Source organism: Daphnia carinata, chromosome 2, assembly GCF_022539665.2.
Source record: "Daphnia carinata strain CSIRO-1 chromosome 2, CSIRO_AGI_Dcar_HiC_V3, whole genome shotgun sequence".
NCBI lineage: Eukaryota > Metazoa > Arthropoda > Branchiopoda > Diplostraca > Daphniidae > Daphnia > Daphnia carinata.
In genome coordinates, this window is record NC_081332.1 from 6,257,938 (window position 1) to 6,274,042 (window position 16,105).

At 42.6% G+C, this 16,105-nt stretch overlaps 2 protein-coding genes across 2 annotated transcripts in view; both read left to right on the forward strand.

The window, feature by feature from the left end:
- LOC130686566 (MOXD1 homolog 2-like) overlaps positions 1–9,789 on the forward strand; it is a 42,098-nt gene extending 32,309 nt beyond the window's left edge. The window contains exons 3-12 of the mRNA XM_057509682.2: positions 757–903; positions 1,055–1,231; positions 2,328–2,414; positions 2,587–2,775; positions 3,078–3,229; positions 4,575–4,750; positions 6,429–6,553; positions 7,104–7,297; positions 7,549–7,717; positions 7,804–9,789. Of these exons, the coding sequence (XP_057365665.1) occupies positions 757–903; positions 1,055–1,231; positions 2,328–2,414; positions 2,587–2,775; positions 3,078–3,229; positions 4,575–4,750; positions 6,429–6,553; positions 7,104–7,297; positions 7,549–7,717; positions 7,804–8,433 (2,046 nt within the window). The 3' untranslated portion in view covers positions 8,434–9,789. The remainder of the gene's footprint in view (positions 1–756; positions 904–1,054; positions 1,232–2,327; positions 2,415–2,586; positions 2,776–3,077; positions 3,230–4,574; positions 4,751–6,428; positions 6,554–7,103; positions 7,298–7,548; positions 7,718–7,803) is intronic.
- Positions 1–16,105, forward strand: part of LOC130686578 (ADP-ribosylation factor-like protein 6-interacting protein 6) — a 33,424-nt gene that overhangs the window by 6,433 nt on the left and 10,886 nt on the right. The window lies entirely within an intron of this gene.

The window sequence follows — 16,105 nt, forward strand, 5'->3', positions numbered from 1 at the left end:
AAGAACTATAAATAATGCAAAGGGGTCGTTTGACTCGTTGACGTCCGTTTCAATCAATTTGTCAGCCTGAAGTTGACAAAAGAGTTTTCAACGTTGATTGAAGAGAAGAAAAGAAAACGAGAACGCACGGCCTTTGCGCTCTGACGGGCGGTGCGGGTGCGGCGGAATAGAAAAAAAAATAAATAAAAAGAAAAGGTGGCCATTGTTAGGTCACAGCCGGAAGGCATTCAATGCGTATTATGCAGTCTAATGACTAAAGCGCACACGGTCGGCTTCAACTAAGACACGTACACACACACACACACAGAAAACGCATTGATTGAGCCTATTTTTGTTTTTTTTTTGTCTTTTTTTCTTATTTGAATTGCCTTTCATCCGGCGCCATCACGAACGTGCGTGCGGCCGCACCACACCGCCATTGAAATCACAACTGATAGGTTCTCTTAACGAAGATCGTATTACACCGACTTAAGACAGTTAATGACCTTACGAGTTCGCGTGTCTGTGTGTACAAGAGAAACATCTCAGACCTTGATAGGTTTTTCTCTAAGCTTCGTATCAGTACTTTTGATTCGATTAATTGGCTCATCGTCACGAATTACCATCGTCTTCTTGTTGCCAGCGAGCACGAGCGAACATTTCATTTCAATCAACAACAGCAACAACAAAAAAAAAAAAATAAATAAAAAAAAATAACTGTTACGTTTATTTATAGTCGTCTGATTGACCTTCATTTGTTTTCTCTTTGGTTAATAGGATCGACACGGATTGCCCAACGGCGGGAGTTCATTGGATCCCCAACAGGATTACGACTTGATCGGCGCTCACGAGAACGAGACACACACTGTTATGCGATTCCGCCGCAAGCTCGTCACCTGCGACGACAAGGATCTTAACATCACGGTAAGCAAAACGATTACACAAGATCTCTCCCCCCTTTTTTTTTTTTTAAATAAAATTCCTATGTGTGTGTGTATCCCTACTAAAGCGATTGGTGTGTAATCATAGCCCTTTTTCTTTTTTCTTTTATTATTATTTAAACCACTTCATAAAGGTGTCAACGTCGTGGTTGATGTACGCTTATTCACCCAACGATCCACTGTCGGATGCTGACATTTCCTTCTCCAATAACCCGCACGGCTCCAAGCCCGTCTACCTGATGCATCGCTCGCAATTCGCCGACGACGAGCTACCGTCCGACGTCAAAGTCTGGGACTTAAGGAACTACCAGGTAAAAAAAAAAAAAAAAATAAATAAATAAAATGAATTAAAAATCTATTACTCATGGGGGTCTCGTCAGTCGTCACGCACGGGGGGAAGAAAAGAAAAAAAAAGAGACAGACGGCCACATTAGCATGGAGCAATAGGGCACCACGGTGCACGAACTCACGCACGCAGACACAAAAGAATAGGACAGATAAAAAGGCAAATGAGGCGGATAGTGATAGAAAATTGAGCTAAAGATTTGTACAAAAGAAAAAAGAAAAAAAAACCGGACTGCTGCTGCTTTTTGCTCTTTTTTTTTTTTTTCCTTTCCAATACGATGGAGAGTGCAAAAGAACACGGTCTTGTTTTGTATAGAGGGGAGTAAAATAAGGTCAACGAATTGAGTGGGGGGGGGGGGGGGGAGGAGAAAAAGAAGAAAGTCCATTTCAGTTTGTTTTCAGTGAGTTTAAGTTTTTTTTTTTTTTTTTCTTTTTACTTCTTCGAGTCTCTTGTATAAACCTGACGTTTGAACGCTCATCAATCACGAAGTGAATAGCCTTTTTTTGTTTTTTTCTTGACCCCGGCGTCCGTCTTAGCAACGGGATTGAAGGGGGCGAAAACGAAACTAGCGGACGAAAAGGAGAGAGGACTATTTTCCTACGTCAATGTCTATCGATTTCAGCTGAAACTATATGGCATTACTCTCTTTCTTTTCTCTCTGTGTGTCTGTGTGTAAATTTTGGACTCCCGCCATCCTCACTCCGTTTCTTACTTTGCCGTGTGTTTTATTTGTCGGGGTCCGAAGTCGTTCCTTTCGATTTTACGATGGGTTGTTTGTTTGTTTTTTTTTTGTAGTGGGTCGTTGAATTTGTTTTTCAGGGCTCCATTCCGTAGGCCTAAGTCCCGTTGACTCTTGACATTTTTTTTTTTTTATCTTTACATCAACCGCAAATGAAACACAATGGGACAAACTGAAAAAGAAAGGATGAAAGAAAAAGGGTCGTTATCTCTACCACAAAACCTTGACGTTCGTGATTGGGAATCATTCAAATGTGTCTTAACTCCTTGACTCATTGTTTGTCCTTTTTTTTTTCCCCTTTTATTCTTTGAAACGTGTGTAGGTCTCCGTTCCGGAGAATGAGGACACGTTGCACTGGTGTCGCATCTTTAAATTACCGCCCCTCGATCGTAAACATCACATGATTCGGGTAAGTAAAAAAAAAAAAAACAAAAAAAAAAAACAAAAGACGCACGAAAATCATTTACTTTTTGGCTATTGTGTGTTGTATTAGTGCCGGTGATTGATGATTGTCTAACTCGTAGTCTTTATTTATTTATTTTTTTTTTTTTTCTTGTTTCGTTTTCTTTTGTAATTGGCAGTACGAACCCGTGTTCACGGCAGGCAGCCAACCTTTTGTTCATCACATGAACGTGTACGAATGCGTGGGAGATCCGAGCGTCTTCGAAGTGCTGGCCGCCACGGAGGGATCACGATGCTATCAGCCTTCAATGCCGCCTTTGTTTTTCAACTGCAACAACGTCGTAGTTGCCTGGACAGCCGGTTCCGAGGTATGTGATAAAAACAACACGCATACCTACTTCACAAAAAATATATATATATATACGTATATATATATAAATTAGATATCCGGTTTGCTAGTGGTTGATTAACTCAAATCCCGTTCCGACCATTTATTTCATTAGTAATAAGAAAGAACAAAAAATTGTTGTTTCGCATTATCCGATAAGAGATTGACAAATGTCGATAGAACCAGAAAGAAATTAATCTTTTTATCTTTCCTCTTTTTTTTTTTTTTTCTTTTGTGTTGTACGTCGTTTCCTTGTTGCCTTTTCGCTGTTGACCAAATAAGGGTTTCACGTTCCCATCCGAGGCTGGCTATCCGATGAATCGGGCCGGCGGCGCCAAGTTTTTCATGCTCGAGACGCACTACGACAACCCGAACCTGCAGAGCGGCATCGTCGATCACTCGGGCCTTCGACTCTTCTACACTTCCCAACTCAGGTACGACTGGCATTCTTTTTCTCCATGTTCCCTTACTTTGTGGAAAGCGACGAACAATTTATTCCGCCACCAAAATAAAATTTAAAAATACCTCCCCAACACACACACACACACACAAACATCCAAGAACAACCGAGAAGGCAAAAAAAAAAAAAAAAAAGAGTGGTGTTGTGTTTTTTTCTTCTTCTTCTTCTTCTTGAAGACATCAAAGATGAAGAAGAAAAAAAGAAAAAAAACAAAAGAAGGCGAAAAGACAATTGGCCTGCCCCCTTTTTTATTTGATATTCTTCCACATTCTATCGTCAACCAGAGTAGAAGGGGCGAAAATAATAATAATAAAAAAAAAGGTCCTCCTCCTTTGCTATTTTTCTACTAGAGTACACTCAACCACTTCATCCGACCGGAATGTTTTTGATCTCTCTTGTTCTGCCTTCACTTTATTATATTGTATACACGGTGTATATATATATATAGAGAGAGAGAGAGAGAGAGAGCAGATAGATATATGTAGTACTTATATTTTGTATACTACGGGGGGATTTTGTGTGTACGTATATCGTTTCTCTTCTGCTTCACTAAATGCGGCGGGTGGGTCCAATCAAAAACATCAGCCACGGGAGAAACGAAACAAGTCGTTTGTCTTTTTTTTTTTTTCTCTTGAGCCGATTTTTTGTGCTTTCTTTTAGATCTCTATCCTTCGGCTTCGTCATCGTTTGAAGCCGACGTCCCAATAGAAAAAAAAAAAAAAAAAAAAGAGTTGAGGGTCGTAACACGAATAAGCCCTTCTGTTCTTCTCATTAAAAAAAAAAAAAAAGAAGAAGAGACTGGCGCCCAGTTTTTTTGCGCTTAAAAAAAAAAAAAAAAAAAAACGAGGACTACTATCGAAATAAGAAAAAGATCCAGTTTCATTTTGGAACAGATGGTCTCATTGTCATCTGTTCCGTCTACTCTGCTACTGTTACACTTTCATCCTTTTCACTGCTCTTTTGTTTATGACTTCAAATCTCTTATTTATTTTTTTTCTTCTTCTTTTGCGGTCAATGTATGACGTCTATCAGCCAAAATTTAAAAGTACCCCAGATGGGCATGTCATCGGACACCGAGAATAATGCGGACGAGATGACCGCTCAACCATATCCCTCTTTTTTTTTTTTTTTTTTTTTTTTTTTTTTTTTTCTTTTGCCTTCCGTTCCCAATTTCGATGACGTTGTTTTTTGTTTTGTCCAACACCATCAGACGGTGGCAAATTGTTTTGTTTCACGGGTGAATTAAAGAAAAAACAAAACAACAACAACAACAACAAAAAAAAATGCTAACATCATCGTTCTCGCTTCCTCCTTTACAGACATCACGACGCGGGCGTGCTGAGTGTCGGCATCGATCCGAATTGGAAGCATATCGTACCGCCCGGCCAACGTAAGGTCGTCTCCGAAGCTCACTGCGTTGCCGACTGCACTCAACAGGCCCTGCCTTCTCGCGGCATCAACGTCTTTGCCGTCAACCAGCACACTCACCTCCTCGGTATGCTTGTTATTCTATTCATATTATTAACTAGGCCTGCAATTTATACGTACTCCTACACGCTCTGTGTTATATCATAAAACGTAAATACTGATGTGTGCGAGCGCTCTCTCTCGTGTGTGTGTGTGTGTGTGAATGGTGGGTACCCGTGATCCGTGATGGAGCCGAAGCGGGGACCCGCGCGTTTCCCATCCGTTCCACAGCGTGAAATATGGCCACGTAACGCAGTAGGTGGGTTTGGCACTCGATCGCTACACGATGGCCTGGAACCATATGAGATGCTGAAAGGTTACGAGCTTGCCACACATCGTTTGAAACGTGATCGGAACGCGTGATAATATTCGATCCGTATCCGTAGAAAGCACTTGGGGTGTTTGACGGCGGATCGTCACACTCGCATTCCAAAAAAAAACGAGCCCCTTTTTTTTTTTAATAGCTAAAAATAAAAAAATAAATCTCCTTCGATTTCAAAGGAAGAAAAATAAAAATTTTTAAATCGAAGAAAGCTTAAAAAAAAAAAAAAAAGATGTTTGAAATTTGTTCTGGTTCAATCTGTTTGACAAATCGGCTGGGAAAAGAAAAGACGTGTCAGCTATTGGGTTGATCAACAGCTCAAAGAAAATTAAATTTTTAAAAATGAATCATGTGGAATGTTGGGGCTCTTCTTTTTTTTTTTGAGTTATGAGTGCCACCCTCCCACTAGCCGCTCAGCGCGCGCTCACACGCATACAAAAAGGCTTTTAAAACAGCGATGCGGAACATGGAACATCTTGGCGGAGGAGCTTTTTTTTTCCTTTTTTTTTTTTTTCAACCGTTATGCCTTTGAAAAAAAAAAAAATCACGTCGGTTGGAAATAGGTTAAAGCAACAACACACATACACACACACAGATAGCAGTTCATCTTCATCGTCTCTGATATCGGCCGTGTCGACTGCCGGCCAGTTTCCGTCCCCTTCGTTCGTCGCACCAGGTTTTTTTTCTCCCAACTTAATGTTACTGATTTATTGACAAACGACTTCCGCTACCGTAAACACATACAAATATGTATAGATGTGAGGGTGGGGGACGTTTGCAACATAGGTTTTTTTTTTTTCGACGGACAACATCGACGCCCTCTTCTCCCAAGATAGATAGGAACATTTTTTTTTTTTGTTGGGGGGGGTCTTGTATCCCTCAAAAAATAAATAAATAACAAAACAAATAAGGGACGCGTTTGTTGCGGCTGCTACCGCTTGAGCTTCCGCAATGGATGCCAACTCATCAACTCGTCCGCCCACCTCTACGTCGGAAAAAAAAAAAAAGAAATTTAATTTCCTTTTCTTTATGAATCTAAAAAAAAAAAAAAAAAAAAAAAAAAAAAAAAGGAGAAAGAAAGAGAACAAAAGAAAGAGAACTAGCCGTTGCGTGTTGCGTGAAGGATAGCTTATTCATGAACGGCCGCCGGATTCCATTGCGCCCCCGCCTGCGTCCTCAATAAAAGCAAAAAAATTAAATCGGCCATTGAATTTTATTTTCATTTTTATTTTTATTTTTTTTTTTTCGTTTTTCGAAGTTACTACGCGAAATGATTTCAAATATAAAATGTTGGTGGGTGATCGATTTAACCTAATGTCCTTTTCTTTTTTTTTCTTTTTTTTTTTTCTTGGTTTTGTGCCGTTTTTTATTTTTTATTTCGCAGGTCGTCAGGTGCAGCTGCGTCACATTCGCGGCGATAAGGAGCTGCCCCCGCTGGTGGACGACGCCAATTACGACGTTCACTACCAAGAATATCGACAGTTCCAGAAGCCGGTCAACGTTCTGCCGGTATGAATAATACAGTACCTTTACATTCTGTTTGCCTTCCCATTTTTTTTTTTTCTTTTCTTTCCTTCTCGCTATTTTTCATGGCTCCCTCGTCGAAATGTGCGCGTGCTTCTTTTCCCCACTTTATTTTTATACATGTGTGTGTGTGTGTGCGAGTCCGTTTCATCCGACGATAAGTGGCACGGCTCATTCATGTGGAGGAGTCGTGCCGCCTTCTAACTAAGCCGATCGATAGCTGTCTTCCTTGGGTTTTTCTTTTTTTTTTTTTTTTTTTGCGGGGCTGTTGTTGTTGTCATGTTTTTTCTCTCTTCTACCGTGTTCCATCCTTCGGCTTTTTTTTTTTCCCTTGTAACAGCGGTCGGAAAAAAACAAACAACATTGAAAGCCGAGTCGCGGCCAGTTTGTTATTGGACCCCGAAAATAGACTGTGAGACATGTTCCGTGTGGATGTTTCATTGTCGCTCCTCTTTTGACCTTCCCCATCAGCAGCCAAAAAAAAAAAAAATAATTTTTTTATTTGAATTTTTGTCTTTTTCTCTTCTTTCTACAGGGTGACCATTTGATCAGCCAGTGCACGTACAATTCCGAGTCGAGGAGTACCATCACATTGGGTGGATTGTCAACAAGAGAGGAAACTTGCCTCGCCTATCTGCTCTATTGGCCCCGCGTCGACCTCTCCCTCTGCTACAGCCTACCCTCATTGGCCACTATATTGCACTCACTCGGCATCCAGGAATTGCACCCGTAAGAAATTCAAAACTGTTTCTATTTACGTTTTTTTTTTTTTTGTTTTTTTTATTGCGGGGACAGCGATCGTCGGTGGGGTAGACATCGAGTTCCATTACTGAATTTCCGATGCGCACCACTGACGCCGCCGCTACAACCATACCGCCACCGCCTGTTTTTTTTTTTTTTTTATTGCTACGTGTGTCCGTCATAGTAAAGCGGAATGTTTTTAAAAAAAATTTTATTTGACTTTCGTTTCGGAATAACAGCGGATCGGATCCTGTGAGGATTAAATCGCCGCCAGAATTGGCTGACCAGACGGTTGAAGAGAGGCTCATCACTTTTGACTGGGATAAAAATTTTCACACGTTCCAGGAAGCCACTAGGCGTGGAGCGTTCCGCCCCCTTTGCTGGGGCAAAACTCAAGCTCTTATCGACGTAAGTTTTCATTTTCTTTTTTTACCGTCCCATTTGAATTGAATCGCAATCAGAAAGGCTAAAATGGAATGTTTCCAATTTTTTAGGGATCGACAGCGCCTGACTATTACGCACCCAACGCCACCCAACCTTTACCGGAAGCCGATCCAGCAGTATGTGCTCCTCGTGGAACGCTTCCTCCGCGACCGGCCACGGTGGCCAAGACGCCGCACAGAAAGAACGTCAACGGCGGAGCAGCTGGCCAGCCGGGCGTCCAGCGGAATCGAACAGTCACAACGACCAGCGCGCCGGTGACAGTTCCAGCTATGACAACAACAACAACAGCGAACAGCCGCGTGCCATCCATCACGGCTGGCCGGCCTTCGTTATCGCACGAAAGTAACGGTCAAGTGAACAACGGCCACGTGGCCTCTGTTTGGGGTCAGGGCGCTTCGTTGAACCACGAGAAACTTGGCCCGCCGCCATCGTCGGTGATGATCGAGACGCCGTTGAACGACGTCGTTCATTTGCACAACTCACCAGCAGCCACCCAGGAGACAACGGCCAGCCAGGAGTTAAGTAGCCGTCGAGCCTCAGTGATGCAGAGTTCGTCCGAGTCGACGGCCCCCCGACTAGGCTCCTTCACCATTATCCTAATTGCCTTGTGTTGTACATACTTGCACAACAGTGTATGGGCCAGCTGCAGCTGTTCCAGCAGCAGCAGCAGAAGCTTATAAACTTGGCTCCTCTTGGTTGCTTCTTAGTATTGCGACTACGATTACTACTCTGACTCTTATAGAAAGAGAAACGGACTGTCCCTGGGTTTAGTTTGAAAGGGGGTAGGTTAAAAAAAGACGGCCCGAAAAAGGAGACAAGCTGGACCCTGTGTCGGTTGTCATGTCTTTTGTATTGTGCCCTGTCTATCTCCCTCTCTCTCGCGATTTGTGTGTGTGTGTGTCTGTCTGTGTGTTTGTGTGTAGACGGTGTATGTTTGCGCTTGGCTATTTATTCGTCGTTACGTGAAGGCGTAATGCAAATAGCGGCCAAGTATGAAGGGGTCCGCTACCAATAAGTCGAGTCTGGAAGCGAAGGAGAGTGGCTGGCCAAGTTGGACAAAAGGAAGAAGAAAATCATAGAGCACGCAAACAAGAAGGACACACGCAGTTAGTACACGACACAAGAGTTATATCTAATCATACACGTACATATATGTAACAACAAACTTCCCCCCTCCCCCCAAAACTATCCCCTCCTCCCGCTTTTGCCATACGTTATATTCTTCTACTCCCTCCCTCCCACCTACTCCCTCTCACTCCTCTTGCCTTCCTTGTTCGTCCCTAGTTTTTTTTATTGTGTTGGACGTCCGCGTGTAACCCGAACCACGCCCCACCCCGCATCTCTCGTGTTGTGTGTCCCCCACTCGGCGTTCGACATTCAAAAAAAAGAAGAAGAGAATAAGTGACCATAGTACTATAACAAAAAAAAAAAAAAAAAGAAAAGGTTAAATGCCAAGTGCCATACTGTTCATATTTGTATATAGATATAGAAAGAGAGAGAAAGCCTCGTATGAGAGACACGTAATGATGCACCGTTGGCTCCCTTTTTTTTTTTTTTTTTTTGGATTGATTTTTGATCATTCTAATAATAACTATTAGCTATTCGCTCTTGATTGGCGTGTTCCTTATTTTATACTAGACCCTCCCCCTCCACTGACAAAAAGAAAACTGATGCCCCTCGTGGAAAAATCTCGACACTGTCATCCTTTGAAAATGTCAATAGTTATTGTATTGACTGTCACACAGTAAGCAATGTAAATGTACGTAAAAGAAAAAAGAGTGAAAAAAAAAAAAAAAAAGAAAAGATTAAGATTTTTATGCTCGCACTGGAATTATTAAAAACATGAAATTGTTGTTTGTATTTTTCAATGTCGCCCCATGTCTTTTATTTGTGCGTTATTCTGCCCTCCCAACTCTGTCACTCCCAAAGTCGTTTTATTTCTTTTTCGCTCTCCCTTCCTATACATATTATACATATACATAAACTATGCCAATAGACCTGTGAAATGAGATATAAGAATACAAGATTAACTCGGACTTGTATAATTTCACAACTAAAAATCACACACGACAAAGAGCGCAATAATGTGCACAGGGGGGGGGGGGGGGGGCGGACAATGAGGGTAGGAGAGCGAGGGCAATCGGATGGCAGATGAGAAATTTCATTATTTGGCGACAAGGGCGGGGGGGGGGGGAGGTTGGATTTTCTTTTTAAAACACAATAAGGTCCTGTCGACGAGATGAATAATATATATGGGTGACGGCGGTAACGGAAAAAGACGAGACAAACCAACCCCTACGCGCGCGGCCCAATGACAGCATGAATTAGCGCTGCGATTGTGTGCTGGGCTTGGTGCGAACGCGCGAGGAATTCCTTCCGTGATTGCTGCCTGCCGACCAGCCAGTTCGTCTGGCTCTTTATAAAAAAAAAAAAAAAAAGGACCGGCTGCTAGACGTCATTCTTCGTATAGAACATTTGGCACACAAACGATGATGGCGTCATCGTGGATCCGTCAAAGGAGGACCCCGCGCCATGACTGCCGTTGAATATTATTTGAAAAACAAAAAAATTAAAAAAACGGAGTGGAGGAGGAAGCAAAAATTCCGCGAGTCTTCTCCCCCGATGGGACCATCCGTTGGTTGACGACTCAATCGCAACTACTAACCCCCCTAGCACGCCGGAAGAAGTGCCGGTCGCTTTTCAAGTTGATGGAACGTTGAAAATGTTCTATAACTCTTCTTCGCTCTGCTCCATGTGTGTCTGGGACGCTGTCTCTCTCTCACTCTCTCTCTCTGTCGTGCGCTGCTGGAAGTGAATGCGTGTTCGTTCATTTGGCCAGCCATCAAAGAGAAAGGCGTTGACGTGAACATCACCGGCCATTCGTTCGAATCTAATTGAAATACGCATCAACTATCCATTATCATACTTTCGCCCATCATCTCGCAAGGCTTGAGTTTCAACGGTGACCTGCTATTCTGTAAAGTGGCGGCTCTCCTTTTGGGCGAGTCTCCCCATCTTGCAGCGCAGAGACTAGATTACAAAAGCGATGCAATTCCAAAAGGTTTACATTACAACGTCCTGATTGTGAGGCCAAGCGAAATTTCGGGTACACTGCCATCTTTACGGGAGGCCTCCTCGTCTTCGTTTTGCCATTCGTTGCATGACTTTCCGATGCATCAAATCCGTTTTGAAAGGTAAAAACTTAACACACACACACACACACACGCACACACACACACACACACAAAAAAAAAAGAAAAGGAGGAATAGATGGCGTCGTGCGTCTCGCATTTGACTTCTGCTCGTGTTCGGCTTCCACAAAACTTCCCATCTCATTTGCATTCAAATCGAAGCACACATCTCCGAAAACGTACCCGATCGCCCGTTGAGGGGGCGCCGCAGATGCGTCTGTGTGTTTGTTATTGGGGCGTGCTATAGCTTATGCGCGTGCGGTAGTAACAACAACCGAAAAAAACGACACGACCGTTCGAGTTGTGATGCTGTTCAACAATTTTTTTTTTTTTTTCTTTCACCGAAAATTCGAAAACGTTAAGAAGAAAGAAGTGTGCACCATCATCATCATCATCGTTTCCAATTGCCTCGCACGCACGCACACACACGGAAGGCCCTGTTTCAGCTGCGAAAAAAAAAATAAATAAAAAGGGGCTACTCTACTTGTCCGTATATTCACGTCATATATTTTATATTGTAAAGACATTGGTGTGGTGTCTACCGGTTGAAATAGAAAAGGGCTTTTTAAGCTCCTATGGGGGACGGTGGCGCGAGCGCGAAGAGAGAGAGAAACGAGAGAGTAATTAAGATCTCATACGAGATTCCGTCGATTCATCCGACGGCCAACTACGACGGCGGCTTTTTTCCACGTGCAGGAGCCAGCGGCCTCGTACAACTATCCAGCATCAGCACACAATAGTTTTTGTCGATGATGAATAGAAGTGTGGTTTAGCAGCAGCCGCCCTTTTACCACTCTTTGCCTTATTTTTTTGTTTTTTTATTCCCTATTCTATTTTCGGCAGCTTTCGAGCGTCTTAGCGACTCGCGTTAGTCGGCCTGGAAAACTCTCCCAATCTCCCGACACCGTCACCGTTATCTATAATAATAAGTACCAAATCATCAAAGAGTCTCTGGCTCTTTCTTGTTCGTTTCTTTTCTTTTCTTTTTTTTTATTTCCCTTCGGGCCTCATTCGTCGATCGAGGCCCCGCAGTTATCCACTCCACTTCGTTAGAGGCTCTCTAACCGCCAGGTCCTACAAGTAATCATGGAAAAATGTTGTTTCTAGTTTGCTCTCTTTTTTTTTTTTCAAATTTACAATCGAAAAAAACAAGGCAAAACAACAACTACCCCCTCTGAAAAAAATACGAAAAAAAAAAGTTAATTGCTGTAACCTTAACTTATGGGCTTCTAAAGATGTAGGAGATGACGTGTCCGTTCATCATCCATCATCCCTGGTATCGACGAAGAACACATGCTTTTTTCATTTTGATTTTTTTTGTTTTTTACCTTTTTTTTTCTGGCAAAAAAAAAAGATAAATTAGAGGGATCGTCTTCTTTTTCTTAGAGCCGCAAAGGTACCCATGGCTACGACTACGATCACGTTTGTGCCGAACAGCTCTATCCCTTTCTCCGTGACAGATGAGGCTTCGTTTTGGTAAACAACACTTCCTCCCATTATCCCTTATTACGTTTATTTGCATCATCGGGACAGTAGAGTACAGATCACCTTGCGAGCACCTTGGCCATTTTTTTTTTTTTTTTTTTTTTTTTTTTTTTTTTGCATTCCAAAGTGTTGTTTACAAAAGCAGACAGAAACTGTGTGGGGCTCGATGTTTTGTCGTCTTCAATAAAGAAAACCCAACGACGTGCATTAGGTGAGTCGCACATTGGATGCATTGATCTTACATTGAGAACCTAAGGAATCGTGACTAATGTGGTGTGCACTCGTTGCTTTGACTAGGCAAACCAGTTCCACGTATCCATGTAGACAGACAGCATCCCATGTATTTCGTTGCGTTTCAAGTAAGCATACCGTTCCCCTGATTATTCTCTTCATTTGGACAATCTTTTTTTTTTTTTTTGCGTTGCCCTGACTGGTGCTAGAATTTGTAAGACGGCGGACATTGACACTCTCCGTATTTCATTCGGTATAGCTATTCATCATGTGTTCCACCTGTTTTATTAGCACTTCATCGGGCGTTAGATGTAATTAATCGAAACTTTCTGACCAGTTTAAAGAAAAGAAAAACAGAAAAAAGAATTGTTCCTTTAAAATGGATGATGTGCCTGTAATCATCCATCATCCCTGGTATCGACGAAGAACCTACTTTTCCTTTGGGATTTTTTTATTTTTCCTTTTTCTTTTCTGGCAAAAAAAAACAGAAAAAAAACGAAAGAAGACAAAATAGAGGGATCGTCTTTTTCATTTTTTTTTTTTTTTTGGCCAACGAAGCCGATGTGTGCGGCAAAGGTAGCCACGGCTACAACCCATGTAGTCTTCGATGCCGGCTCATCACTTCAGCTTGTAGGTTATCTGTTGAACATCACAAACGGAAGGATCTAATTCCCTGCCCTCTCTCTGCCTCTCTTGTTCGTGTTTCTGAGCAGCCGATTCGGGGTCGATTTTCGAGTTGCTCGGCTCCGTTCAATCAAAACAACAACAAACAGACAACACACGAGGAACTTGAAACGAGATGTGTGCAAGACGAGGCCCCGAGAAAATTGCGCTTTATGTGTTATCTTAAATGCATAAGAGGCCCCATTTTTACGGATGGCTGCCCTTGACTAACCGGGTGGTTTCCATCAATTATTCTGCGTTTAAGACAGATGACCATAGGCCAATAGAACAACTTGTCTTATGCATCTTGTACAACAGCGAGACGAGAGGGTAATTGAACATTTAGAAAATTGCTTCGAGCTTGTTCTTGGGGGTTTACTTCATCTCTTTTTTTTTTTTTTTTTTTTTTTTCGTTTTAATTTAATGACCTTTCGCTTTGAAAGTTGTCTCGTACAAGACCAGAGTGTAGTTGCACAGTGACAGGGGTAACAAAGCAATGTCAGTTGGCAATTAAGAACTATGGGAGAGCGAGTTTTTGCCGAAAAGGAAGAAATATGTCAACGAAATGTTACCGCAACAGTAAAGAAATGCAGGTGTTTTTTTTTTTGTTTTTGCCGCATTTTTTTGTCGTGAGCTGGAAGGTCTTTTGAACGTGAGAGTTTGACAGTAGCCCGCAGCGGCAGTCCCCCTCCCACCAAAAAGCATTGATCAAAAAAAGGCACGTTTTTTTTTGTTTTTTTTTTCAAATGATAAGTGACGAAAGTCAAACACTCAGAGCCGGTTCTTTTATTTCTCTCCGTTTCAGGATGTGATGTATAATAACCTTGCATGCCATTCACCATTTTCGTGTGGGAATTCAGAGTCAGTTAAAAGCGTAATGAAAAATTTAACAACAACAACAACAACAAAAAAAACAACAGCGAAAGGGAGAGCTGCCGGGGTTGTTTGGGCGAAACTCAGAAGAGAAACAAAAAACAAAGTCGAGACAGTTGTGAGCACGACGAATGATCAATGAGGTGAGAGCAATTTGGCCAATGCTATCACCTTACATTAAGGCTTGTGAAAGCCACGGTTCTTAATTCCTCCCCGCATATGAGCAAAAGGCAAAAGGCTATTTTCACTCTGAACTATTTCAACATTAGTTCCCTTTGTGCGTGAGAGTGGAACCAAGTGGAGTGAAAAGCTCGTGGAATTATATTAAAAAGTAGGGCGTCTTATCTCGACCGAGCTATCGAGCGTCTAATTATTCGTTCCACGGCTTTAGGGCTACCTACCTCTACCGACCGGACGGGCATTTTTTTTTTTTTTTTTTTTTTTTTTTTAGTTGGCCTAAAGTTGTGAGACAGAGCAGCCGCCGGGTACCACTGCATATGCACATGCAGCCCCAAAAAATCTTAAATACTATCGGCCCCTTTTTTTTATCCCTGCGCCAGACTTTTCAAAGATCTTAAACTGAGATGGCGTGAACGTAATCGGCCCGCCGCTCCTCTTTTTTTCTTCTTCTTTTACAATTGATCACGGTCTCGTTTCAAAAGGCAGCCCCGGCTCATAGAAACGGGGCCTTTAAAGGCACCGTATTTACGAGGAGAACAGTCCAAGTCAATAGGAGCCCTTCTAGATTTCCAGTCTCTCTAAATAAATAGATGGGATTTTCGGCGAGCTCTATGGTTTTGGCCGTGGGACAATGTTGATTCAGTTGACTCGAGATGTTATATACGACTCGCCCGTGTGTGTGTGTGTGTAGCTCACAAGATCTTTGTTGTTAGTAGAGCTTTCGTAGGAAAACACGACACAGCTATTACAGGGGCCAATAGCGAGAGGAGGTCGAACTAATGGGAGCGAAAACTGGCGAGAAAGTACTCACCCGTCACATCAAGAATGGACATAATTGAACGTTGATGATGGCTAACGGATATGAACGGTCCATACATCAAACAATAGCCAATGTTGTGACGCAGAGAAGCATGTAATATTTCCGGCGGGCGACGAAAACGATGGCCAAGACTTTCCAGCGGGAAATTCAATCTGCTGCGTTCAGTCTTTGGTCTTCTTGTACAAGCTCTCGGGGGTGGAGGAAGGTTAATCGAAAAAAGGCCGAAGAAATGGAAGATTTATAGCTTGGAAACTTTTTTTTTTTTTTTTTTTTTTTTATTGATCACATGTTAGAAATGGAAAGGGAAGAAGAGAAAAAAAAGCGATGGCCTAAAATAGCGAGATCGCATCAAATGGGAGGAAAAGGAGGGGCAGGCCAATCGGGACGGAGAGGACCAAACCCAGTCTTTAACTCGATTCCAGTTTCATGCATCCGAGCTGTGATGTGAATCGATCGATCCCGTAAAGACCTCACTTCCCCCATCAATAGGCAAGCCCGTTTTTCGCCTCCATTTCTATCCATTCGACACCTCCCTTTGTAAACTGGAGGGAGCCATTTGCGGATGGATATAGCAGTGACAGTCTTCTCCCTATCTGAGAGAGCTGGGCAAAAATATATATAAAAAAAAAAAAAAAAGGAGCGTGTGACGAGGCCCGGTGAGAACTAAGGGTTGAGGTCAAGTCCGACTGCGCATCTGAATTCTTGATGCATTATAAGCACTCTCAGATATCAAAGGGGTTTCCCCCCCCCCCCTTCCCTAACTTTCTTTCTACTTCCATTCCATTTTCTGGTGCCTTACGCATCTTCCCCCCCCCCCCCCCCACACACACACGGACTGCTGCTCCCGGCTCATCAGTAAAAGCTATCGAGGACATAATGAGATCCTCTTTAGATCCTTCAGTTCTCTTC